This window comes from Aulonocara sp. 'chitande type north' Nkhata Bay, linkage group LG12, assembly GCF_057382095.1.
Source record: "Aulonocara sp. 'chitande type north' Nkhata Bay isolate Kocher_YH1m ecotype deep benthic linkage group LG12, A_spYH_male_GT1.1, whole genome shotgun sequence".
Lineage (NCBI taxonomy): Eukaryota > Metazoa > Chordata > Actinopteri > Cichliformes > Cichlidae > Aulonocara > Aulonocara sp. 'chitande type north' Nkhata Bay.
Window position 1 is genome coordinate 29,516,492 of NC_141355.1, and position 27,961 is coordinate 29,544,452.

Below are 27,961 nucleotides of genomic sequence, written 5' to 3' on the forward strand. Positions count from 1 at the left end.
CGCAGAGGCACTGGTGCGCGTGCTTGTTCACTGTAAATACCTTCAAAGTGTTTATTCTGAACTGCTTAAGTCACATCCAAAAAGGAGAAACTAACACAAAACATAGCTTTAAAAAATACAAAAATGGACGAACCTACTCTGAAAGGTAACTTACACTAAACCGATTTAAAAATGGAGGAAAACAGGAAAACCTAACTGCTCTGGAGGGCTCTTCCCCTCCCTGTTTTGTTGTTTTGCAAAAGAGGGTATGGAGTTTCACCTTTAAACATGGTTTACATCCATTTTTTGCTACACTGTAATTTCCATCCTCCGCTGGACTCTGACATTTTGGTAACCGAGCTGTCATTTATCTGACTGATGGTTTCTGTCTGTGCCTCCGAGCCTCTTTGTTTGGAGAGGGTGTGGTTGGACTATCTGGACCTGTAACTAGCCGGCGAAGTCAAAAATGCTCACCATTTTCACAGCAGACAATAACAAAGGACTCATTTAGCCTATTTCTGTTTTCCTCGCTCAGCTGTAATCATCTGTTTGGAGGAAAACAGTGAGGCGAGGCTGTGCCCCGCCCTTTTTCGCTGTTGTGTGTGGGGGAAAAGTGGCCGGTCTCTCACTTTGCGCTCTTACAGCTACAGCTACACACCCGGTGTAACGTTCACTGACCGCTCGGCGGATGTTGAAGTTCATTCGCTTTAATTGGACATTATAAAGTTCAGCAGGATACACGGACACAAGTCTTTATCCGCCCCTTTCTGTGCTTCCGGCTTGCTTTGCTCTCTTACGTACTATCGTCGTGACACGGGGTTTCCATGGTTACAGATAACATTTATTGGATATAGAAGATCCCAACTTCCTTGACAGTTCCAGTATCCGCCCACTGTCAACACAGAGATCCGCCGGAGTCTCCACCTGAATCCAGGAAAGCTCTTCAGACTGAAGGCGACCAGGTGTTGCGCTACTATACTCTATTTGGAAAAGAAAAAAAAAAACAAAAACTAAAAGAAAAAACTGCGAGCCACACTAGACTGGAAGCTTTGTTTTTAGAATTTTACTGCGTTTAATCTGGTAACTATGCAGGGTAAAGGCACTTTTATCAGCCCCTTTCACAGACCGCGGTGTCTGGCGGCAGCGGCACCGGCTGGGAAAGCGAAATTAACTCATCCGGGAAAAGCGATTCTGGCAGGTAAGCGCATCACAATCCACACGGAAAAGTCTCACATGGACACAATGCCACTCTAGTGTTAGTCACAGTTCAAGAAAGCATCCACGCCTCTTTCTTTCTACTTGGCTGTGCTATGAAGCAAAACTTTGTCGAGTCAGAAGCCAGGGAGGTTTAAAAAAAGTCAGCGAGCAAAGACGCGCTACAGTTTGCAGAAATGTCACTATGTTGGGATTAGAAGAAGTTATTATGAGCCAAAGGAGTACCACACTGGTTTGTATTTCCGATAAAAGCTTTCCTTTTAAATGACACGTCACACGTTTTCTTGCATGGACGTGAGTAAGTGGAGTTGCACTAATGTGTCCCAGCTTCAGTTTAGGCAGTAGAGCGTAAGATTGAAGGAAACGATCTTTAAACAAAGTTATAGCCTGTATGTCTTAAGCCACTCTAATCTGGTGCTGCTTGAATCTTCTACAAAAGGAGGATTTTATTCTTCGGTGTTTCTGTGCTATCAAATCCATCTGTGCTGTCATGGTTAGGTCAGTTTGACCCACTGCACTGACTTGATTTTTATCCTACTTATCTAAAGATCACCTTCACTGCACTTAACATAATGCGCAGTGGGCAGTCGTCCACGCACACTTGAGCCATTTAGAGTCTCGGGTTTGTGCAGTGGGCCATCAGAGCACAAGAGATGGCTTCAGGCTGTATGTTCTTCATTAAAGTACACCACTAGTCTTCTTGAAACTGTACATATTTACATTTTGCTCTTTTTGGGGGGCGTTTTAAGCAGATCTCATCACCTGAGGTTTTGCACTCAGAAATTTACACATATTTTTTACTTTTGTATGTATTCTGTCTTTTTTTTTTTTAACTCAATACTTGCAACTGACAATTATTTGAATGGTTTATCAATCAATGTTGAGTTTTTTGGGAGTTATGGTTTAACATCTAATTTAAAAAAGGCCATTAATGGTTGATTATCTCCAAACAACTGATATCTAGATCAACTGGTGAACTTACTATTCAACAAGACTTGAGTTGTACCGAGTTGTCTCCTTTTGCCCCCTCCCCTCCAAAACCCCTCGACCTCCCTGTGTGATGATGATCAGGCTGCAGCAGCTCCGGCTGATGAAAAGCCTCTCTGAGGTGCTCCTGTATTAAGGCTACATGCTGATATTTGGCAGCACTCACACTGATTTTTCAACCCTGAGCTGCTGCAGTTGTCGCATACTGAATGTTTTATAGTTCTGAAGGAATTCTTTTTGATTGTAGATTTAAAAACACCAGCTGCTGTTTTTTTTTTTTTCTTCTCAAAGATATTTTTATTGAGTTGAAGCAACAAAGAAAAGCAAATACACGCAGAATTGACAAACACCAAACAAGCAAGTTTCACAGCGACTGTTAAAACTGAAATATCAGAATACAGATTAATGACACACTCACATGTCTTATAATTGCTTCCAGCAGTTTATCCCCTACCCACAACACTTAGAACCCCTATCCCTCAGACCAGGAAGGAAAAAACCAAACAAACAAAGCAAGAAAAAAGAAGCAAACAAATAAAAACAACATCACAGATAAATCAAAAACAAAATAAGAAAAACACACAAACGACTAACAATAAATAAATAAATAAATAAGTAAATAAATAAAAAGAAGAAGAAGGGGGGAGGATTTACTGAGCAATGCTGGAAGTCGGGTTTGTAGCCTGGAGGCTGGAAAAGTATTTCAGGAATTGCCCCCACACCTTGTAAAACTTACCGCTGTTGTTGCTAATCGCATACCGGATCTTTTCAAGGCTCAGATAGTACATAAGGTCCCTCAGCCACTGAGCCTGGGTGGGCAAAGGGGCACCCCTCCATCTTAGGAGGATTGTACGTCTAGCTACAAGGGAGGCGAAGGAGAGCATGCAACGCTGTGACGAGGTCAACCGTGCATCAGCCTCTCCAGTGGTGCCAAAAAGCGCAACTAAAGGGTCAGGATCCATATGGTGTCCAACAAGTAGGGATAAGGTCTGAAATATATCTCTCCAGAATCCTTCGAGGCTAGGGCACTTCCAGAACATATGAATAAGGGAAGCCTCCGCACTCCCACACTTATCACAGGTAGGGTCAACGTTCGGATACATACGGGATAGTTTGACTTTGGAGAGATGGAACCTATGCACAACCTTAAATTGTAAAAGACAGTGGCGGGCACATAGGGACGTGGAATTAACTAATTTGAGTATTAAGTCCCATGTATCCATAGACAGGGACTGATTTAAATCTTGTTCCCAGGCCGTTTTAATCCGATCTATCGAAGAACCGTTCATGCTCACCAGCCTGTCATAAATAAGAGAGATAAACCCTTTACGTGTTGGGATTAGGGTGAGGAGCATATCCCCTGGGCTTGCAGCTGGTGCTACCGGAAAGTTTGGAATCTGAGATTGGAGGAAATGTCTGGTCTGCAAATATCTGAAAAAATGTGTACGTGGGAGATTAAATTTTTCAGAAAGCTGGGCAAAAGATGCAAAAGTATTGTCAAAAAATAGATCATTGAAACATGTAATGCCCTTATCATGCCAATCTCGAAATATAGGATCAGATAGTGATGGCTGAAAAAGGGGGTTAGAAAGAATTGGACTTAGAAGGGAGAAACCTGTTAATCCAAAATGCTTCCTCATCTGAGCCCACACCCTCACCGTGTGCCAGACAACTGGGTTATCGATTGTCTTGTTTGGGGGAAGGGGGAGTGAAGATCCAATCAGGGCCAGGACAGAAGAGCCTGTGGGCGAGTTCAACTCCATGAGCACCCAGGATGGGCAATTACCCTTGTTGTGGAAGTAAAGCCAAGATATAATGTAGCGCATGTTTGCTGACCAATAGTAATATCGAAGGTTAGGCAGTGCCAGGCCTCCACGACTCTTGGGTTTTTGGAGTTGAGCCTTGTTCAATCGAGGGCGTTTACCCCTCCATATATAAGATGAGATAATTGAGTCCAAGGAATCAAAGAAGGATTTGGGGATAAATACTGGTAACAATTGGAAGAGATACAAAAATTTAGGAAGTATATTCATTTTGATTGAGTTGATTCTTCCCACCAAAGAGGTGGAGAGAGGGGACCACTGTGCCAGATGTTTTTTTGCATTATTTAACAGAGGAAGGAAGTTCGCTTTGAAGAGACATTTATGTGTCCTTGTAATAATTACACCTAGATATGTAAATTGATTCCCTGCTATTCTAAAGGGGAGGGTAGTATAGTCAAACACTGGTGCCCCTCCATCCACAGGAAACGACTCACTTTTACATAGGTTGAGCTTGTATCCTGAAAACTGGCCAAATTGGCGAAGTATGGATAACATTGCAGGTACAGATATTTTGGGGTTTGAAATAAAAATTAAAAGATCATCGGCATACAAGGATACTTTATGGTCAGCACCTTTCCTCCGGATCCCATTGATCTCCCCACAGCTGCGGAGTGCAATGGCGAGTGGTTCTATAGCCAGATTGAAAAGAAGAGGACTTAAGGGGCATCCCTGACGGGTTCCTCGTTGGAGGTTGAAAGGCCGCGACTGTATGGAATTAGTAAAAACTGAAGCGTTAGGGCACATATATAATAACCTTATCCATGAAATAAATTTCGATCCAAAATTGAATTTATCTAGGATCGTGAATAAATATTTCCACTCTACCCGATCAAATGCCTTCTCCGCATCTAGGGAGAGAATGCACTCAGGACCCTGATTGGAAGGGGTGTATAATACATCCAATAGTCGGCGGATATTGGAATAAGAGTAACGATTCTTAATGAAGCCTGTTTGATCTTCGGATATAACTGAGGGCAAGATATTTTCCAGCCTACGTGCCAAAACCTTCTGTTTTTTTTTTTAAATACTTTAAATAAATATAAATGTGATAAGTTACAACCTCAGTTCCAAAAATGTTGGGATATTGTGTAAATTGTAAATAAGAACAGAATGCAATGTTAATGTAGAACATAGAAAACACGTTAAAGCTTTAATATGAGATATCTTAGAATGTTGTGAAAAATATTAGCTCGTTTTGAACTTTATGTAAGCAACACACCTCCAAAAAGTTGTGACTGGCTACACAAAAGGCTGGTAAATTAAGTGACAATACAAAGAAATAGCTGGAGAAACATTTTGCAGTAATTAACAACAGGCCAGTAAAAGACTGGATTAAAAAAAAAGAGTATCTTAGAAATTGTGTAACAATTTCAGAGTAATATAAAACTGTGAAGAATTTGATTATCTCGTCATCTACAGTGCTTATTAGAAGATCCTGGGAATCTGGGGAAATCTGTGTGAAAGGGACGAGGCCGAAAATCTGAGGGTGCCTGTGATCTTCATGAGCTCAGGAGCACTTCCAGAAATCATTATCTGTGAACACAAATGGCGCCTAAAGGTCTTTCGTGCAGAAGAAGAAGCTATATGTGATCATGGTCCACAAACGCTATGTCTTCTCTGGGGACAAGTGGAAAACTGTTCTCTGATTAGAGGAATCAATACCATTGAGAGGTATTAGCAATGGTATTGACACATCCACATACCCTTTCGTGGGGTCATACATACAAATTTCATCAAGACGATGCTAAATCTTGTACTGGATCTATTACAGTAGCATGGCTTCATATTAGAAGAGCCTGGGTGCTGAACTGCGGGCAGTCCTGCAGTCCAGACCTTTTATCAGTTTAGAACTTTTGGAGCATTTGGCACTGTCTCAACTTTTTTGGGGATGTGTTGCTGCCATCAAATTCAAAATGACCTTAGTTTCTTCTTAAAATGGTAAGTTTAAACCTTTTTTCATGTTCTACCGTGAATAAACTATGGGTTTAATATGGTAATGAGATTTGCAAACCATTGCATTTTGTGTATTTTTTGTATATCAGAATCAGAATCAGAATACTTTATTGATCCCTGGGGGAAATTATTTTTTGTTACAGTGCTCCATTTTAAACCAACATTAAGACAAGACAGACAATACGCTAACTAAGAATAGTACAATATATACATATATATACATACATACATACATAAGTCACTTATAAATAAATAAATAGATATTACACAGCTTCCCAACTATTTTGGAACTGGGAACTGGGAACCTCTGATTCACATTTAAGGCTATTTAGGTATTTTTTTCCTGTGCACATTAAAGCTAATTTATATCAGTTTGAATCGTGTCACTAGTCTGACTAATGAAGCTGTCAATTCAAAAACAGCCAAATAGTGTAAGATTTTGTGTTAGGGTGGGAGGTGGAGTAAGAGGAGGAGGAAAAAAATCTCATGTCCTGTCAGCTGCATAGAAATGGAAAAGAGGTCGTGGTGAGATCTTTGCCTTCCCCCATCACTCCTGTGCAGCCTGATTGACTGGATATGGCTCCCTTAGCTGTTTAGCTCAAGTCAGGCCTGTCTGTCTAGTTTTGCAACAGCCGCACAGTTGCATTCTGTCTCAACTTTGTGCATCCTGTGTAGAAACCAGCGACTTATCATTCTCTGTCTACAGTTTAGAAATGAAGGTGCATCAGAGCGTCACAGGATGACTCAGCAGTAGATATAAAATGTGTGATTCTGACGTGAGATACCAAAAGGAAAGATAATAGTTTAAACAGTCCTAACTAGGTTTTCTTTTTGGTTTTCTGCCATGCTAATGCTACTTTGTATCCTTCTTGGTTAACAGTATGTCTGTGTACACAGAGAAAGTCACTCACATAAATGGCCAAAGGCTCAAAAGAAGACAAAGCAAGAAGCAGAAGGTCAAAGCTTAATGGCTTAGCGAGCCCGCATAGTCTGGTTGAGAGAAGCGGGGTATTTATTTATTTTTTTTCTTTTCTTTTCTTTGAGCTCTTTTCTGCTCCCATTGGTTTGTTCAGCTCCTCTCTCCACAGCCACTGGTGATGACTGAAGTTGAGACACGACAGGAGGGAGAATTTTATCTGTGTGAAGCCTCAGGGAGAGCGCGATCTAAATGCCTCTCTGGTCCTGGTTTACAGGCTGTTGTGATTTCATGTGCTGTTGTAGCTTTTATTAATAACCTTTTTGTACTGGCGAAGCGGACTCAGAGCCGCAGTAAGAATGAGGAAGTTTTTTTTTTCTTGCTTTCCTAGATAGATTGGGTATTTCTCTGATAGTTTTAATATCACATTTCCTCCTTTCCCCCTTTCTTCTCCTCTCCTCCATCACTCTCGCTCCAGCCTCGGGGCAGCCAGTTAAGGTTTCTGAGTGGCTGTCTGCTCTCAGGCTCAGAGGGCTCATCAAACTGTGGCTTACTCCCCGTTTCCTCGCGTCACAGGCGACACACAGTGTCCCCTCCCATCCATTGTGGTTGCTGCTTGCAGACCCTGAGTACCAGGAGGCGAGACAATAATTCACAGTGCACTCGTCTGTTCAGCCCCCAGCCACCCCACTGTAACAGCTTGCACTCCCGCTCACGCGAATAAACATCACAGAAAAAAGATTGCAATAATTTAAAATACAGAGCGCCAGTTTAATGTCAGCTTAATATTACACGTTTTGTTTTTGCCATTGTGTTTCTGATTTTTTTTGCAGATCTGATTTAGTACCACATTGTTTAAAAAAAAAAAGAAAAAAAAAAGAGATCACTCAGCATCAACATGAAGCTGCTATAAATTTGTGTCAAAGTTAAATATGATATATTAATTATAGCAGGGTAATTAATTTACAACTAATGTGTTGGGTTCAAAAATACCCTGATGAAAAATGGCTAGCTCAAAACAATAATTTAAAGGCCTTCATATCCTATTTCCTCAGACAGGTCCTGAGGGAAATGTCCGGCTCTTAGTGGCAAAATTTTCCAGTATGTGGAGATACCTATAACTTTTGTCTGCTCTTGGTCCTTTGCTGTGTACAGGGCTTTTAAAAATAGCTGCCTGCATCTGGAAGGCACACTAAAGAGAGCAATAAAATAAAACAATGAGCGTAAAGATGCCAGAACACACACGATCTAAATGTGTTGTAAACATAAGATAAGATAAGATAAGATAACCTTTATTAGTCCCACACGTGGGAAATTTGTTTTGTCACAGCAGGAAGTGGACAGTGCAAAAGTTATGAGGCAAAAATTAGAATACAATAAGAATAAATACAGTACACAGCTGTACAGAATAGAATAAAATAATATACTATATACAGTAGAATAAAATAGAATAAAAATATACAATAAGATAAAAATAGAATACGAATGCTATATACAACTGAGTAAAAATACAACGATGCCAGAAAAGATTATTGCACTTAGTGTTATTGCACATGTGTGGATGTGTGTGTTTGTTCAGTTAAAGTCTTTGTTGTGGAGTCTGACAGCAGTGGGGAGGAAAGACCTGCGAAATCTCTCCGTCCCACACCGTGGGTGCCGCAGTCTCCCACTGAAGGAGCTGCTCAGTGCTGTCACAGTCTGCTGCATGGGGTGGGAGACGTTGTCCAACAGGGATGACAGCTTAGCCGCCATTCTCCTGTCACTCACCACCTCCACTGGGTCCAGAGGGCATCCTAGAACAGAGCTGGCCCTTCGGATCACCCTGTTCAGTCTCTTCCTGTCCCCAGCAGAGATGCTGCCGCCCCAGCAGACCACACCATAAAAGATAGCAGAAGCCACCACAGAGTCATAGAAGGTCTTCAGGAGTGGGCCCTCCACCCCAAACGACCTGAGTCTCCGCAGCAGGTACAGCCTGCTCTGCCCTTTCCTGTAGAGGGCGTCTGAGTTATGAGTCCAGTCCAATTTGTTGTTCAGATGAACACCAAGGTACCTGTAGCTGTCCACAGCCTCAATGTCCATACCTTGGATGTTCAGTGGTTGCAGTGGAGAATGCTTGTGCCTGCGGAAGTCTACCACCAGCTCCTTGGTTTTACTGGCGTTGATCTGGAGGTAGTTCAGCTGGCACCAGTCCACAAAGTCTTGAGTCAGTCCTCTGTACTCCTTGTCGTCCCCATCAGTGATGAGGCCGACTATTGCAGAGTCATCAGAGAACTTCTGCAGGAAGCACTGGGTGGAATTGTGGGAGAAGTCTGCAGTGTAGATGGTGAAGAGGAACGGAGCCAGAACCGTTCCCTGTGGGGCCCCCGTACTGCAGACGACCCTGTCCGACACACAGCCCTGAGTCCTCACATACTGTGGTCGGTCGGTGAGGTAGTCCAGGATCCAGGTAGTGAGGTGATGGTCCACTCCAGAGTTCTCCAGCTTGTCCTTCAGAACCGAGGGAAGAATAGTGTTGAAGGCACTGGAGAAATCAAAGAACATGATTCTCACAGTGCTTCCAGCGGTCTCCAGGTGAGCGAGGGAACGATGTAGGAGGTGAATGACGGCATCATCCGCTCCAATGCCAGGCTGGTAGGCAAACTGAAGTGGGTCCAGTGATGAGCTTGTTAGGCGCCGAAGCTGAGCCAGGACCAACCGCTCCAGGGTCTTCATCAGGTGGGATGTCAGAGCCACTGGCCTGTAGCTGTTGAGGTCCTTGGGGCGTGAAGTCTTTGGCACTGGTACAACACAGGAGGTTTTCCAGAGCTGTGGGACTCTTCCCAACCTCAGGCTCAGGTTGAAGAGGTGCTCCATCACCCCACACAGTTGGTCCGCGCAGGACCTGACGACCCTCGAGCTGATGCCATCTGGGCCCGCTGCCTTCTTGCCATTAATCCTCCTCAGTTCCCTCCTAACCTGGGTGGTTGAGAGAGACAGGCCGGAGCCTTGTGTTGAGTGTGTATTGGATGCTGTTGTTGGGGGTGGGGAGGAGTGAGCAGGGTGAATAGAGGAGGTGTGAAGTGTCTGAGGTGTCAGAGGTGGAACAGCAGCAGTGGGGGTGGGTGAGTCTGCAGCCGATGTTGTAGACTGTCTCATGGTTGAATCAAATCTGTTGAAGAAATGATTCAGTTCATTTGCCCATCTCACATCCCTCCCAGGCAGAGAGTTCTGCTGTTTGTGGCCTGAGATGGTTCTGAGGCCTCTCCAGACTTCACCAACGTTGTTTTGCTGAAGCTGGTTCTCCATCTTCTGCCTGTAGCTGTCCTTCCCATTCCTTATCAGTCCCCTCAACTCTCTCTGCACCCTTTTCAACTCCTCTTTGTCTTTGGATTTGAAGGCCCTCCTCTTCTGCTTGAGGACAGCTTTAATTTCTGGGGTAATCCAAGGTTTGTTGTTGGAGAAACACCGTACAGTCCTGGTAGGTACGGTGTTATCCACACAGAAATTAATATAGTCAGTAATGCATGTAGTAAGGCTGTCGATGTCCTCTCCATGGTCGTCACAGATCACCTCCCACACAGTCGACTCAAAACAGTCCTTAAGAGCCTCCTCGCTCTCCTCTGACCATCTCTGCACTGTGCGGGTGGCTGGTGGCACCCTGCGCACTAAGGGCTCATACACAGGGACAAGGTGCACCAGGTTGTGGTCAGATTTGCCCAGTGGAGGGAGAGGTGATGAACTGTATGCCTCTTCAGCATTGGCATACAGTAAGTCCAGTGTTTTATTGTCTCTGGTTGAGCAGGTCACATACTGGGTGAAGGTGGGCAGTGTGGAGTCCAAAGAGGCATGATTGAAGTCCCCTGATATTATGAGAAGGGCTCTCGGAGATTGTGTTTGCAGTCTGCTGACCACTGAGTGGAGAGTGTATAGACTCTGTATGAAAGAGTGACAAAGCTGTTCTGACACTGCTTTCCATTTTAAAGCCATTAGTTCAGTATCAAAGCTACATTGGGGCCAGGGATCACAGATGAAGGCTGGGAATCACTGAGAAATCAGAGAGTACAGAACATTTATACAGCAGGAAATTAGCAGTCTATGTAAAGACAGCCAAGATCGTCCCCTTCAATCCCCCTTTCTGTCTCCATTTGGGGCCATGCATTGTGTTGTATCAAACAAGTGAGAGCATAAACTCATCAGGAAGCTGTTTCCTGAGGTCAAAGATTGGTTGAGAAGTTGTTTCATCGTAGACAACCTAATGCCTTTTTGACACTGTTGCAAACGTTACTTTAACCGATGCTGAAAGTTGGTTGTCATTCAACATAAATACATAACTAATACAAATTCAGCCTTGTCTCCAGATGTACAGCTTGTCACAACAACCTGTGCGTAGTTGCTCTGCTCATGTAAAGAAGAGTACAGCCTTCATGCTGCAGGGTTCTAGGCAGTTGAATCGACTCCTATGTAAAATTAATCAACATCCCCCTCATATAATTAAGCATCAGTGGAGAATTACAGAGTGTTATCCAGGACAGAGGAAGCCTAAAAGGCCAGACGTCAGATGAATTATTCTTTTCATCTTTTGCGCAAGTCAAACAGAAATATCGCAGCACTACTAATATGACACCTCCTGTTTGAAGTGCATCAGTCCTCTGGCTACGTTCTTCATGTTGACTGGAGATTTGACCGTAAGAACATCTTTCCCTCAGACTCTTTCCCGTGTTTTCTCCCCACCAGAGAATTGGAAGTAACCGATAACCATCCTGATGAAGAACATCCGAATTAATAATACATTTTGATGCAAAACACACAGACCGACACAGATTATTTTGGGTGTGTTCTATTGTCTTTAACTTTTACTGCATCAGTGATTTAGTGCAGCAGGCTGAAGAGCTAACCCTATACTGCTAGTGAAAAAAATATAAATACCGATAGAAACGGTACTTCCCATATATGTAAAACATGCCACATTGCCAGGTCTTCCTAACTAAAAAGGAAGTTTTTTTGTTTTTTTTTCCTTCTTCTTTTTTTTGTTTTTTTTTTTAGTGCACCAGATGTGCTGGGTGCTCATTAGTCACCATAGCAGACAGGACAGGATTTCAGAAGCTGCTCTTCCCTGTCAGCTGGCTGCCTGGCTGTCTTCTCACCTGGCTTCCTCTGTGTCTCTCTGTACTACAAACAATGGACGTCAATTTGTGTATGTGTGGATTTTTCATTCGTTAATCTCAGTTGGTCAATGTGTACATAAAGAATGAGTTCAAAAGTAGGTGGAGTTGAAATGGTGGGTCATTTAAGCGATAAGTCAATAAGCACCTAAAGGGTTTCTCCTGGCTTAAATGGACCTTTGGAGGTGACTGAGCACTATTGTACCACATATAATAAAGATAGCAGGCCTGTGCTACATTAATTAACAGAAATCTTATTATTTCTGCAAGTGAAATGATGTTCGCTTGTCAAAATGTCTGAAAAAATTTGTACTACAATCTTGGTGATTTCCCTCTGGGGGGAAAAAGCACAAAACCTCTTTGGGTGTGCCAACATTTCTTATATAAAAGAAACCTTCCTTAACTATTCCATCTTTTCATTTCTATGGATGCAACCCTTTTCTTTATCGTCTATAATTGTGAACAGACTGTGTTTTGGTAAGGATTTTTATACATAGTCATGTGAAAAAAGAAAACTGCCTTTCAATTCTAAGATTGTAAATATCAGGAAATAAAAAAAAAAAAAATTGGTACATCTCAGGTTTTAAATTCATTTAAATGCAACCTTGGATGAGCAAAACACACAACATAACACACTGTATCCTTATTTTTTTCAACAGCAGGAAAACTAAAATGCAAGAAAGCAAAAGGTAACTGTATAGCTAACAGTGTCTGGGCAGATTGCTGTAATAATTATAAATGTGCAAATGTTTCAGCACCAGGTGGCTGTCTGGTCTGGTTTGTGGTCTAGTTCTAATTTGGTGTGAATTAATTAATTTGGAATGAATTTGAAACCAGATGGCTGATTGAGCCTAGTCACAGCACCGGTGTAGCTGAATGGAAGGAGATTCCTGCAACCAGGATCCAAAGTTTCAGGGAAATCCTGAAAGTGTTACAAAAGTGTATTCTTGCCTCATATGCATATAATTCTGAGATTTATGTCTCACACATTTTTGGCTATGCAGGCATTCAACTGTGCAGGGCCCATCTGTGAAATCGGAGAGGTGTTGATTAAGTTATAAATTTATCTTCTCTGCCCAGAGAGTGACAGTGTTACCTTGAAATGGCACATCTGTGTCTGATTTAATAAACTGCTGTTTAGTCTAAGTTTTTAACAGTCTGTAGAAGCATATTTCTATCAGGGACTCCATTTTTTTTTTTTTTTTTTTTTAATTTTTTTTTTTAAACCTCTTCTGGGTTCAGCTTACTCTTTTCAATTTTCTTTCTTGTAATATTAAGTGTCAGAAATCCATATCGATGCATCGATTTTATGACACAGAGTGAAGAAGAGTAGTGGGGGGATGAGGAGAGAGGAAGGAAGGTGCTGCCGAGAGAAAAATTAAGAGCAGGAGAGGGAGAGCGAGCCCGGGAAGATAAAGATTAATGGCCATTTTTCTCATGTAACCCAGTTTTGGCAGCTCACAGGAGTCATTTAGGGTGTCATCTGTAAATGTGTGTAGAGGCACGTGTGTGCCTCAGTACTGGGTATATGCTGCAAAATGGACTAGGAGACAAACGGGCAGCTTCTCCTCCGCAGGCGCTGTGTCTGATGAGGATTGATCTTGTGTTTGTCTCTGCTGCTGAGTCGCTGTGTTCTGAGTGAGTGCTGGTTGGTTTTACATGCAGAGATGTCTTGGCACAAAGCAGAAGAATAATGTTGATTGTTTAGTCTTCTATCCAAGACACACTGGGCCACTGATCCTGGATCAGGATGGATGTCGCTGAATGGAGTATTGTAAAGCTCATGTGATTTCTGTTACACCTCAGCGGGCGTACGATTACTTACTACTCCAGCAGGATTAGCAGCATTACAGCTCACGAGCCTCCTGATTAAAATGTATGTCTGTCTGTGTGTGGTGATCTTGTGTTTGGCTTTCAGATCTGAGGACAGTTTGTCATGCTTGATTTTAGAGATGAGGTTAGAATTTGGTTTAGCATGGGCAGCTACATTGGCATTCGGCTTAGCAGACTCCTGAGAATCAAGGGCAGCTAAATGGAAAATTGCTAATAATGAAATATGTTGCTGAAAAGTTAATTAACAATCACCTGTTTCCGGGTCATTGTTTATAAAAGCACATAAAATATTAAAGCTAATAAAAAGTTTAACTCATAGTTGGTGGATTAAACATTCAAGGACCAAACGTGCCTTTATCTACCTTAATGGGCAATTTGTTGTACAGTCAGAAGAAGTCGCACAGAGGGTTTCAAGTACGCAGTCTTAAATAAACAACAAGTGAAACATGAAAACTTACTAAAAATGTAGAAGTCCAGAATAAAGTAGGATTATTATAAAGTTAGTGTGTCATTTAAAAGGCCAGTGGCAGCCGAGGCAGATAAGGTTTAGTCTTTGCCATTTGTGTTGGTATACTGTGTCTGAAGTCAAACAGAAGCAACGTGAGCTCCTCAGAAAAAGGGCCAAGATCAGCCACGACTGACTGGGCTTCTTGGAAGTCCTAGGCTCATGTGCAATGTTGCTGCACACGTTAATGATACCTTGCAGTCTACTTTTATTTTTTTAAGGTTCAGTGACATGTACCAGGCAAATGTGGATGTAAGAGTAGATTCAATGAAACATAAACACCACAAAGTTTGTGAAAAAAGTACATGTGCTGCTAAGTTTTTCTTTAAGAGGCACCTACTTGAAGCTCAAAGGTCAACAGCATGCACATAAATGGTGAATAGTACTTGAACTAAAGGCTAGAAACTAGACTGGAAACCAGGAAGGTTTCCCCACTAAATATTTCTCCCATATTTACAGAATCTGATTACGGGGACCCTCATGTTACTCATTGTTATGGTCAATATATCAACGTGAAAACGTCATGATTTTGCATTCTTAAAATGTATTTTGTTGTCAAAAATAGTGGTGAAAATACATGCTTTCTTTTGTTCACATTTTCCTGGTGTCCCAGCACGAGTGAGTCAACTAATGCTAAAAGTTGATGCTGTTTTAAAGGCAAATGGTCGTCACACCCAATATTGATTTTAAAATGTCCATTTCCTGCACTTTGTATGACGTCAGTACTTCACTTTGAGTGAGATGATTTGATTTTCACTGTGTTGGATTCCTGTGGTCTTTGGGGAAATTGTTTTGGTCTTTGCTCAAATTTAGATGTGTTACTGTAAGAGGTTTCTCATTTCTGATTAGATTTTTTTTTCAAGCACTAATTTCTGTAAGTGTCTGTGTAAACCCGTGACTTGCTTGTGCCTCTCGTGCACGCTGTTCATGTGTGTTCATCTGTGTCATTGAGTTAATGGAGGGTCTTGGCCTCGGTAATGGAACCCCTCCCTGTAGGCCGTGGATAATTTAATTAATGTCAACCGTCTCTCCATCCCTCCTCCTTTCCTTGTGACTCATCTGTGTTATTCTTTGGCTTTGAACACTTGTCCTCATCTACTTGCAGTAACTCACTGTCTTTGGCTGGTTTCAGGCCAAACCCTGCAAGAATCACTTAAGAATCACCCTTTTCTTGCTTTCTTTCTGCCTATTTTTCTTTCTCCAAACACTCATTTAATGCTTTAGGTAAAGAAAATAGTCAAACCTGTAAGTGGCAGCTGAATTTTCTTGCACAACCTCCTTCTAGTTTATTCATTCTTCATTGAGACAGGAACAGTTGATTCATTTTTGCCCAGCTCGTTACTCTTCCTCCCTCTACAGCAGCGCTTTTAATGTTTATGGAGGGAGAGCCATTTGTGGAGTCACTGTAATGATCCATGATGTAATGGCGTACCTTGTAATTCTTAAGGGGAGCAGCAGTCTAAGTAAGGCTGCACCCAAACAGACACAGCAGCTGGTTTTCTTTCTTCAGTGTTCACTTTTAAATTGGTGCCACTTTTGTCTGTGGCAGTTCTTGTATGTTCTCTGAATGAATGATGATTGGGTCTGATTTCTTTTGTGTTTCCAGGTGGAATCGCAGGTGGCATAGAGATCTGCATCACCTTTCCCACAGAGTATGTCAAGACCCAGTTACAGCTGGATGAGAAGGCCAATCCACCAAAATATAGAGGAATAGGTTTGTATGCAGTGAGTGGAATAGTGTAAAATGAGTGGAATTCATTCACCAGCCACTTAATTGGATATGCTTGTTCAGTCACACATTAATGTGAACATCTAATTAGCTAATCACATAGCAGCAGCTCAGTGCATTTGAGCATGTAAATATGGCCAACCTCCTGAAGTTCAAACCAAGAGTCACATGAATTATGAGAGAAGAGGACAGACTCATCAGCAGGCAGATGTAAACAGAAGGCAAACGTTTATTTAGGCTGATTAGAGGAACTCAAAACTCATAGCACTTCAAAAACTGTTAGACACACAGGGGCAGTAACAGAAATATGAGGGTAATTAGCATATGTGGACACAGCAGGGTATTGAGAGACAGGTGAAAATAAGGAGGAGAAAGACAACTAAACACTACACACTGAAAAAGAGTAACGATCAGAATAAAACAGGAAGTGATAGCAATAACTCAATTGGGGGAAAACAGACTCACGAATTACAATGTGAATTTAATATGGGATAAAAATGTCTCGATGCATGCTCAATCATCCAGGCAAGGAAATCCCAGAAAGTTGATTCTGTTACTCTTCGTCAGTCATCCAAGTGGCTTCTTCAGTTTCAACATCCAGATGCACAAAATCAACTTTCTGGGATTAATCTAGGGTAGTTGACAAAAGATGATGGAACGCTTTACATAAAACAGCCTGGCCATGTCTGTCCTTTTATGACCACAGTGCATGCACGGCCCATGTCATCCTGTCTGGTTCTTTTTGGTTGCGTTATCATTTTAATTTTTGTTTTTTTACATGCAACACATTTCATCAACCCATCAATGGACTGCTTTACACCAATGATATGTACTTACAGACATTATGTTTATTATTGAATCTGTTAAGCTTTTGTTAATATTTATAAAATTGGAAGCATAACTCTATTCGTGGCATTTGAGCAAGTCAAAACACTAGCATGGTGTACCTAATGAAGTGACCAGGGAGTGCAGGATTTAATCTGGTGGCAGACATCTACTACAGGCTCAAAAACAGTATTCTTTATTACTTTTATTCAAATTTTCAGCAAAACCTAATAAAATAAACAGTATTTCTGCAGCAAGAGAGCATAAACAATGATAAAAAAAACATACAATAATCCAATAAAAGCAACACTCTCGGGAGCTCATTATCTAATTACCCCAGGTACATTAGTGATTCTGGCAGGCTGTCACTGTGCTTGTTTATATGACTTAGATCAGACCAATGCACACTCGCCATCCATGCATACGAGTGTACACAAACACACCCAGGATCTGTGGATATCATTTGAGGATTTGAGGATTGGAGACCGTGCTAATGAGCACTCAAGACAGCTGCTGCTTTTCTTGTTCAGTTGGCTTCATTGGAGAACTTTGATTGCTGGACTGATGCAGCCAAGAGCCAGGAAAAAGCTTAAAGTAAAACACCAGATTTTGTGAAAATATCAGCTGAGGTTCAGCCTATCTGCGGCATATATATGTTATATTTAATTACTGTTGCTACATGCTCTTTTGTGATGTTGATGATTGAGGTGTAAATGACAAGTGTATTGGTGTATTCTCTAAAGGGTTAATGCACTCAGCCTGAAAAACAGACAAATTGTAGAATTTTTATATTTGAAAATTAGAAAGCAAACTGTGTTGTATGCAAATATGCATATCATGTTCATTCTATAATATTTGCTGCTTGTGTACCTGCTTTAGGTGACTGTGTGAAACAGACAGTACAGAGTCACGGTATCAAAGGGCTGTACAGAGGTCTCAGCTCTCTGCTGTATGGATCCATACCCAAATCTGCTGTCAGGTATGTTATAAAGCAGAGGTCTGTCATGTGCAAGGTAAATACATTTGCTTGAGCATAATTTGTGATGTAATATTCTCAGTTTATTAAGTTAAAATATGGCTGACGTAAAGAGCAATGTCCACAGTCACAACACAGTAAATGCTGCTTGCAGATTTACTGCACTTCTACTTTGTTACGGTGTAAGAAAATGGAATCAAAAATGGAATCGCAGTGATGCTGTATATACTCCTCCTCCTTCTGCCCCTCTTAGTTCTCCTTTCTTCCTCATCATCATTGTATAAAATCAGTTTTTTTGTTTGTTTGTTTTAAAAAAAACTTTTTTGATTGTCTTTAGGAGGATGTGTGGTCAGCAGATCTATTTTCACATGACACAGCAGTTAGTGTGAAGGAATTGTTTTAGAGGACACATTTTAGATACCTTCACTTTGTTAATTAACTGAGCATGTACACAGCATTAAAGGCAGAGGTAGCCATGGTGACCATTTGTTATGAAAGTCCTGTTTTGAGGTCTAGGGTAGAGCATTTTCGTCATGGTGTTTTGAAAGTACCTGACGAGCAAAGGGTGGATTGACAGCATAGTGAGACTATCTTCATTTCTGAAACAAAAGACTGAGCTCATAAATTCATCAGGAAAGTGTTTACTGAGGTTACAGAGCAACTGAGCTGAGGGCTGTTTTCCCATAGACTTCTATACAACAGTAACCTGCAACGTGAGGAATCACCCCTGCTGTCTATTAGATAGAATGGAGGTTTAAGTTACTTGCTCAGTGGCTTCATTTTTTTAGACCTAGAAGCTACACCCAGCTTTTATGCTATGTATGGGATACACCCTTTCCTCAGATTGCTTGCATCATTCTATAAATAATAATAAGAACATAAAATAAGAATCATTTTAATTTAACCCATGTGTCATTTTTTTAAAGCTTTTTCCCGTCTTTCTTCTCATTGACATTTTTCTTGATATCAGACAGAAATGACACTTGAACTCAAAGCTTTCTAAAAAAGTTTTTGCTTTTAACTTTGTTGATTAAAATCTTAGATCGCATGCTTATATTCTAATAATCACAAACTGGTAGAGAGTACATATGTACAAATATAAATGCACTGAAGGAACGTGGAATGAAAGGAACCCTTCTACCTGAAACCATTAACTCACACACTCCAATTATTCTAGTCCATTACCCACAAGGCAAGGCATAAATGCCACACTAGCATTCAGTATAATTATGTTATTCTTTTGTAGCAGTGACATTTATCTTCAGACAAGTGTGAACACACACACACACACACACACACACACACACACACACACACACACACACACACACACACACACACACACACACACACACACACATTTGTGTAGCTATTTTTGTGAGAACATTTATGGACATATTACACTCCCTAGTGCCTTACCCAATAGAAACCTAACTCTTACCTTTTATCATAATAATAATAATAATAATAATGGATTGCATTTTACATAGTGCTTTTCGGGACCCCTCAAAGCGCTTCACAATACCACTATTCATTCATTCTCACATTCACACACTGGTGAAGGCAAGCTACAGTTGTAGCCACAGCTGCCCTGGGGCAGACTGACAGAGATTGAAAGTGGAAGTATTAACCCTCAAACAGCCCTTTGAAGGGGTGTGGGAAAATGAAAAATCTTCACTTCCTCACTGTGTCCTCACTCCATTGTTCTAAAACTCAAACTGATCCTCATAAAGATGGTTCTACATACATACGTATACACACACAAAATAAAGAAAAGAGAGAGGGGAAACGATTAAAATGAAGAACAAAAAACTAAGTGTGTGTGTGTGTGTGTGTGTGTGTGTGTGTGTGTGTGTGTGTGTGTGTGTGTGTGTGTGTGTGTGTGTGTGTGTGTGTGTGTGTGTGTTATGCTGGAGGGTAACGTGTGTCTGTACAATACAGAGACAGGCCCAGCCAGGCGGAGCAAAGATGCCACTCAAACTCCGACAGGGTCTCAATAGGGTTACAAACAGGGAGACTTGGGTGTGTTTATGCTGATGCACAGTGTATATGTTTGTGTGTGTGTCAATCAGCCTTTAGCATCATTTTAAGAGTGAGTCTGAATGGTTTTGTTTCAGCTCAAAGGAGAATTTTCTGTGAGGGAATATGGCAGGGTGGCGAAAAGCCGTTTATTGCCATAGAAATGTTATAAGGGAATATGATGTCATTTATATATGGATTTTGGACACTTTCTACTGTGCAGTGAAGTTTAAAAATCTTTATAAATGGCCACATTGCATATTAGCATTCGTATAACATGCTCTCTGTGGTGTATACACATTTAGGCCAGGAATCTTTTAAGCTTGTGACCCATTTAGCTGTTGACTATAATCAGCTGTTTAACTTTTTTTTATACTTTGTCAGCCCTAAAGAAAAAATATTAAAAATTCTTAATAAAATCACAAAAAGGACAAAATTAAAAGCAGATTTGAAACATATAAATGATCCTGCAAAAATGCTTTTTCTACTTGATACTGAAATAGAAGAGACTAAACAAACTGATAAGGATATTTTGACTTTTTGTGATGGGTAAGGTCATCTTCTATTTCTGCTCTTGAGATCAGCCTACTTTGAAAATTAAAACTGCATACAAGTGGTCACATTTTATACAGAAATGTGTATGAAATGCCTTTGTCTCCATTGTCTACATGTCTTTTGGTCTTTTTCATTTAAGATTCTTACCCCTTTAAATGTCTAATAATAATGATTATTATAGTTATAATTAAATCTGCAAAAGCTGTATATTTAAAAGGATCAGAGGGAAAACCAGTGACTTCAAAATACTGCAGAAAATAAATACTTGAGTTTAAAAAAATAAAAATAAAAATGAATATGAGAAATTAAAAACTGCTGAGATTTGGAAAGTTAGTTTTGATTAATGGAGAATACCTTGACACTTTTCTATTAAGCACTGCTTGGTCTGCTTAGTTTTTCTACCCCTGCCTTTTTTTCTCCTTACTTCCTCCATCTTCTTTCCCCTTCGTCTTTTCCATCACTCCTTTTCTTCCAGCCTGCTCATTCCATTAACTGATTGCCTGTGCACCCTCATGTGCCATGGAGTATGCTGGAAGGTTGTCAGGGAGGTAAGAGAGGGACATGCAAGAGAGCTTTTGACCTTTGTCTCTCCTTAGCTCTTCATCCATATCAGCATCAGCATTCTTTCTTCTCCCTTCCCTTTCCTTTCCTTTCCTTCGTCTTCTCGACAGAAAAAAGTGACCCTATAAAAACGACCCCCTAACGAAGACTGGGCAGCAGTCCACTATCTAGGATGACTCATCTGTGACTGTGGATGTCAGCCAAACGATGTGTCACATTCTGACTGTAAAGTTTAGTCCACTTGTTAAATGAGTCGGGGAGAGGCTATAGAGTAAATTGGCAAAGGAGAGAGCCTGACAGTAGCATATTTCTCCTCGGCAGACTTTAATGAATAGCATTTGTTTCACAAGGTTAGTCATTAAGTGCTCTGCCATCATTCTAGCATGCTGTGCGGAAGAGATTTATTTTTTAATTTGCCCTAAGCTAAAACAGCGTTTGTAGTCAGCAAATGGTGTGAGAAAAGACAGGAATTTATGTTTATGTACTGTTAGGTGCTGCTAAGGATTCAGTTTATTGTGGGGAGCCTGTCTTTCAAAACAATCTGAATCAGTGCGAGTAGTGAGACAGGAACAGATGTGGAGAGTTAATGAGCAGAAGTAAGTCTTGGTTAGAACGGCAGATGGAGAAGAAAACTAAAATCCGATGAAGCGAGTCTAGTTTTTTTATTTTTTAGACCTGTTACAACAGCAGGTAAATGGTTCAAGCAGACTGAGAAAAGAGAGGAAAACAAAGCATTCATCAAGACCTAATGTCTGTGCTCCCCCTCCTCTTTGCTAAATGTACCAGGCAGTGTCCTCCCGCCGCCACAATTCAATTCCATCTATAAATAACCTTTCTTGCAAAGGACTTGCTGGCACACCATTTGCAGAGAAACACAAACCACACCTCTCTGTAGCTGGGCTGGCTTCCATGGCAGCTGTTGCTGGTCACACATTGGTTACTGAGACTCTGCAGTTTATTGGTTCATCTTTAATGAGGATGCAGGACGATAAAATTAAAACGCCTGAACACATTAGGCTGTTACAGCAGTTTGCTTTCTCCAAAAATCTGAGTTGGAAGAAGCTTTCTAATTTCATCTGTGCTCACTGAGACATGAAAACCCTTACCTTTGCCTGCAGTATTACTATCTATTTGAATTTATTTAGTTTACTCAATTTTAGTAAAAACAAACGTGACTACAGTGGGTAGTTTAATTTCTTAAACCAACTTTGAACTTGCAGTGTTGCCATGTGAAAGACTGAAATAATCTGAGTATTTGTAGAAGAAATTATTTCACAGTTCACAGTGTAATCACAAAGATTGCCCACATGTAATTATTAAATGAGATTAACTTTGTTATTCAGTCTGTTTTTCTCAGACACTCCTATGTCTACATTTCCCATAATTCTTTGCTGGCTTTTTTCCTACTTGTTAGGTTTGGGGTGTTTGAGTTCCTCAGTAACCACGCCAAGGATGAGTCCGGTCGACTGGACAGCACCAAAGGCCTGCTGTGTGGGCTTGGAGCCGGGGTCATGGAGGCTGTTCTGGTGGTCTGCCCAATGGAAACAGTCAAGGTGTGTTTCTGAAGCTCATCTGAGCTGACCCTCAATATATAGAGAGAGCAACAGTGTCAATGTATGAAAATGTATAAAAACTTAGATAAAGTGCAATAGTTTGGTGCCTTTGTAGGTCCACTGTGAATTATAATCTATAAATTATGAACTGCAAATAATGAAATTTTACTAAATGGGATAAGAGATATTTGTGCATTTTAAAATCACTTCATGTTAGAGGGACTTCAGTGCAAAGATGGACATCTTGGGATGTTCATAATCTGTTGTCTAAATGGACCGTTTGTTAAATGTGACCGTTTTCAGAAAGTGGGCAGCATGATGGTGCAGCAGTTAGAGCTCACATCACCTGAAAAACCTCAATAAGGTTTCTGGTTGTAATTTTTGTCTGCTGGGGCCTTTCTGTGGGGAGTGTGCATGTGTGTCGCTGTGTCTGTGAGGATTTCCTCCCACAGCTCAAAGACAGGTTTGGTTGTGTGGATGTGAGAGGGTGCGGTGTTCTGCTTCACTGTTTTAGCCCTGTGAGAGACTGCGGCTATTTCGGCTGCAATTTTGGATTCCAGCGATTATTAAAAGATTACTGAGATAAAATAATGTGTGCCACATTCTGTGCAGGCTGTGGCTTGTATACAGTTTGATATAGCAACAATTTTATCAGAGTCTATGAAGAATTGTTAAGAATGACTTATAAATTATTCTCATCATGATTTTTGTCATATTGTGTCTTCGGCTTATGAAGTAAAACTAGTTGAAAACCACTGACTGAAGGTTAAAGTTACCAACCTTTTTAGAGAAATATTCTTTGTAAGAGAACTACACTAAACCTCTTCAGTTTTCACTCCCACATCTGTAAAATGTATCGTCTGTATTTTTGTGTCTTTAATCTCCCAAGGTTAAATTCATTCATGACCAGACATCAGCCAACCCCAAATACAAGGGATTCTTCCACGGAGTCAGAGAGATGATCAGGGCTCAAGGTAAACGTGGGCTTCATGCATGACATTCACCTGACATCTGCTGGTTGGTTAGGGTAATGCACTGGGAAACACTGACCCTGGTCAAGCATCAACAACAATATTCACTCTCATATCATTGTGTAAATCATCAGACAGACTGCCCCCCTGCCCTCCCCCTCCAACAACATTTACAGCCTCTCATACTGAAACACCTGAGATGTGATGTCAGTTAAGATTGTGAGGCTTTTAGTTCTTAGCCCTTAAGTTGGAAATTGGGATTGGACTGTGGTATTCAGGTTCTTTTCTATTCAATGTGCTGTCTAATTTAATTGAAGAAGGATTTATTAACTTATCCTCTGGCTTCCGGGTTGAACAGGATTAAGAGGGACATATCAGGGTCTAACTGCAACAGTCTTGAAGCAAGGCTCCAACCAGGCTATTCGATTTTTCGTGATGACTTCTCTCAAGAACTGGTACAAAGGTGCGTGTACACGAGTACAGCTGGTTTGTTATTACTATAAACAATATTTAATAAAAAGAGACCAACTCTGCAAATGGTCTGAAGGGTTATTGTAGGTCATTGTGCAGTTCTTTGAACCCCAGTTGGGTTTCCAAAGGCTGTTTTGCATAGTAATAATACAGTGTGTGGAGATTGATATATATATATAGAGTATTTCTTTTAATATTTATGATGTGAAATTAATTAGCACATTAGTATCCTTCATGTTAATGAGTTTAGAACCAACTCTGATTTAGAGCTAACCCCACCCTTCATACTGCTCTGTCACATTCATAAGGTGATAACCCCAACAAAGCAATAAATCCACTGGTGACTGGACTCTTTGGAGCCACAGCAGGAGCAGCCAGTGTATTTGGAAACACTCCACTAGATGTCATCAAGACAAGGATGCAGGTACATAATGCAACAGATGCTACAAATCACACGCTTTTTCTTACTTGTGTTTTTAAATACGAACTTGCAACCCGTGGACAGATGTACTAATGCTCTTCTGCTTTTTCTAAAGGGTCTAGAAGCACATAAATATAAAAGCACGCTGGACTGTGCCATGAAGATCTTGAGATATGAAGGGTTGGCAGCGTAAGTACACCTCCATGTTTTATTTTGTTTGGTTTGGCTTGTAGTGTTGGTTTCACAGCTGATTTAAAACAACACAGCTTTAAAAAAACAATGTGTCTTTCTTTATTTCACAGATTCTACTGTCAACACTGTATAAGAAATGCTTTTTGGCTTTAGTTTATTACTCTAAAGAACTTGAATGAAAAAATCTAAACTTAAACACTTTAAGAATAAGAATGTGCCAAATGATTAAAAAAAACAAAAACTAATCAAAATACTGGAAAATATAACCCTAACCGCAGATAAATATGGCTCCACCCTAAACAATTAATGTCTTACATACTCCTCCCTCTTTCTTTATCCCTCTACAGGTTCTATAAAGGAACAGTTCCCCGGCTTGGCCGTGTATGTCTTGATGTGGCCATAGTTTTCATCATCTATGAGGAGGTCGTAAAGGTTCTGAATATGGTCTGGAAAACAGAATAGGTGGTTGGACATACGACGAAGGTGGCAACTTCCTCCTTCACAAGCATCAGACATAGATCTGACTTCAGCAGGCCTCTTTTGTGTCATGAAACCAACAGCAGAAGGGGTGAAAAAGAGAGCTGAACTTAGATTAGTGTTGTATGCAGAGCAGGAAGTCAATATACTCGGAGACAAAAGAAGAAAAGGGGGCCTGGCGTCACCTACACCTGGTGTAAGTGATGCTCAGCATCAACATTCCCTGACAAGATTGAAGAAAAAGAAAGATAAATGATAATTAAATAATAATAAAAAGAACCTTTATTCTAAAGATGCATCACCAGTTTATAAATATATAGATAAAATACTGGCCAATAGCATCGCCAGCAGCAGCACCTTTATTTTAAGTTATCTGGTTTACTTTCTCTGTAAGCCTCTGTCAGGGAAGAGCATTATATGTAGTCATTCACAGCTGTTTTACTGCAAATATGCAGATATCCGGCTGGATTTTCTTGAGTTTGCGTTGCTTTCTGTCTCTTCTAAAAGTCCAGAGGAGCCAGAGTGCAACTGGTTGCAGTTTGCAGTCACACAAGCTGCAGCAACTTCCATAGTTGGGCCTTAAATAAAATTGGTTTATAACCTGCCATGTATTTTTATACAGTGTAGATTCAATTTAATTTATTGATAACTTACAGAATATTATATATTTTAAATCCTGTGCCAAATGTCAAACCTATTGTGTTATGAAAGTCTGTTCAGAAGAAAGCAAAAGTAACCTAATTATCTTAAGAGAATAGTAAATATTATGACTATGTACTGTGAGATAGATAATTTTTGGAAGTGAATTATTAAATAGAGAATTAAGAGAATATTTGCTGTTAATCTGTGCCACACTGTTGTTGTTGTTTTTTTTTTTTCTTTATCGGGTGTATAAATGTTTGGGTTTTTTTTTTTTTTTTTTTAAGATCACTGTGAGTCTACAAGACACAATGAGTTGTTTAGACAAAGTAACATCGGGCTTCTATTTTGCTTTTAGTGGAAACAACACTTCTAACTGGGTCATATTTTACCAACCTGACTCCACCCAGTGTGGATTTTTGTTCTGTTTACATTAGATACAGTTTTACTTTTTATTTTATTTCTTTATTTTTTCCTGCTAAATACACTGCTCGGCCAAATTAAAAAAAAATAATAAATTAAAAAAATTACAAATTCTAATATTTTATTGGACCGGCTTTAGCTTTGATAACAGCATGCAATCATCAGGGTATGGTTTTGATAAGCTTATGGAATATCACAGCATTTATTTCTATCCAGGGTTGGTTTAATTTTTAATTTTTTTTTGCCAGGATCTTGATGATAGCAGTGTCAGGCCACTGTGAACATCACAAAGATTCTCAATGAGTCTGCGGCCAAGTCATGTGTGAAAACAATGATTTGTGTTCCCTGACCTGCTCTTTCACAATATGAGCCTGACAAATCCTGGCATTGTCATCTTGGAATCTGACCGTGCTATCAGGAAAGAAACAAACATTACTGAAAAAACCTGGAGGATGTTCAGGTCATGTGCTGACGTCATTATTTGGGCAAGTAATGCTGCTGAAACTCAAACTGCTCAGATCATAACACTGCCCCCGTGCGAGGCATTCGCCATGATGTATGCATCACTTCATCCGCCTCTTTTCTTACCCCAGTGCACCAATGACTCTGGAACAGGGACCTCATCAGACGACATGCCTTTTATTTATTTATTTTTTACAATGCTCCAGAGTTAAATTGTTATCCTCCTGAAGTGGCATTAAATCAAGTTCACGACCACAGGATATCACACGATTCTTTAAGAAAGAGAAATTACTCACTGCATCAATTAGGGTTCAATCTATTGCCATCTGAAACTTCACTATCTGTCCAATGGAAGGATGCTAACTATTTGCTTCATTCCAGGTGGTGACTTTTTTTTTTCTGGGCAGTAATTGTTTCTTATACAAATTTTTGGATGATTGTTGGAAATCAGTTTGTTCAGTTTCCAGCGTCATTCTGTTTCAGTGCCATGTTTCATTCAAAGTTGAACTCCATGTGCCTTTTGCGGGTGTGTTTGTTGGCGAAAACATCTTGACCAGTATCCTCATGCATTATCCAGCTTCACCAGGGTGACAGTAATTTCTGTGGTGGTTAAAACGGTTAACGTTTACATAACCAACATCATGCCATCAAATCCAGAAACCCTAATTTTTAACGTTTCTGTAAACACTCATGAATGTTGTTTTTTGACTGGCATTCACCCTGTTCTGTCCTTTTAGGTGTGACAATAGCTTATTTCATGTTTAATTAACCTGCTCTTTAATCATCATACAAGAAAACTGTGTGGTCCGGACATGTTTTTATAATAACAACAAGGGGTCTGCTTGTTCTAGTTGTTACCACTGTTCGAGTATTGTAATTCTCAAAATTGTCTTTTATTTAATATTCATGAAAATATTATTATTATTATTCTGTATTTTCTGCGCAGCCAGACAAAGTACTCATGTTCACCACTGCCAGGCAACCAAGAGAACATTATACTGTGATAATAAATCAGTGTATTCCAATGCTGTGTATATGGAATTGTGTGTTTGTGTGTGTGGGTCATGTTGATGAAGCTTGTGCAATAAATGTCCCTTACTTAATGTCTGTGCTTTAATGTAAAGTTGTTTGTTGTAGGGGGATTTGAAAACAAATTAAAATAAACATCTGAAACATTGTAGCATGCAGTCTGGTTGTTTTTGTTGCCCTCCTCACTCGTTAACTGTTATTCTGCCCTTTTCCTCACTGCAGATAACATCAGGACAAAGGGGGGGCAGGCAGGTAGGGGAGGAATCGAACAAGGAACTCGTTCTTCTAGTTTTGGCTCTTGTGCCT

At 40.5% G+C, this 27,961-nt stretch overlaps 1 protein-coding gene across 1 annotated transcript; it reads left to right on the forward strand.

Moving 5' to 3' along the window:
- The first annotated feature begins 460 nt into the window (after positions 1–460).
- Positions 461–27,798, forward strand: LOC147317694 (tricarboxylate transport protein B, mitochondrial). Its single transcript, XM_086314963.1, has 9 exons — positions 461–1,177; positions 15,959–16,066; positions 17,786–17,885; positions 22,432–22,570; positions 23,460–23,544; positions 23,900–24,004; positions 24,321–24,436; positions 24,549–24,622; positions 24,973–27,798. Exons 1-9 carry the CDS (start codon positions 1,066–1,068, stop codon positions 25,085–25,087), a joined length of 954 nt encoding a protein of 317 aa, XP_086171089.1. The 5' UTR covers positions 461–1,065; the 3' UTR covers positions 25,088–27,798.
- Positions 27,799–27,961: the final 163 nt, after the last annotated feature.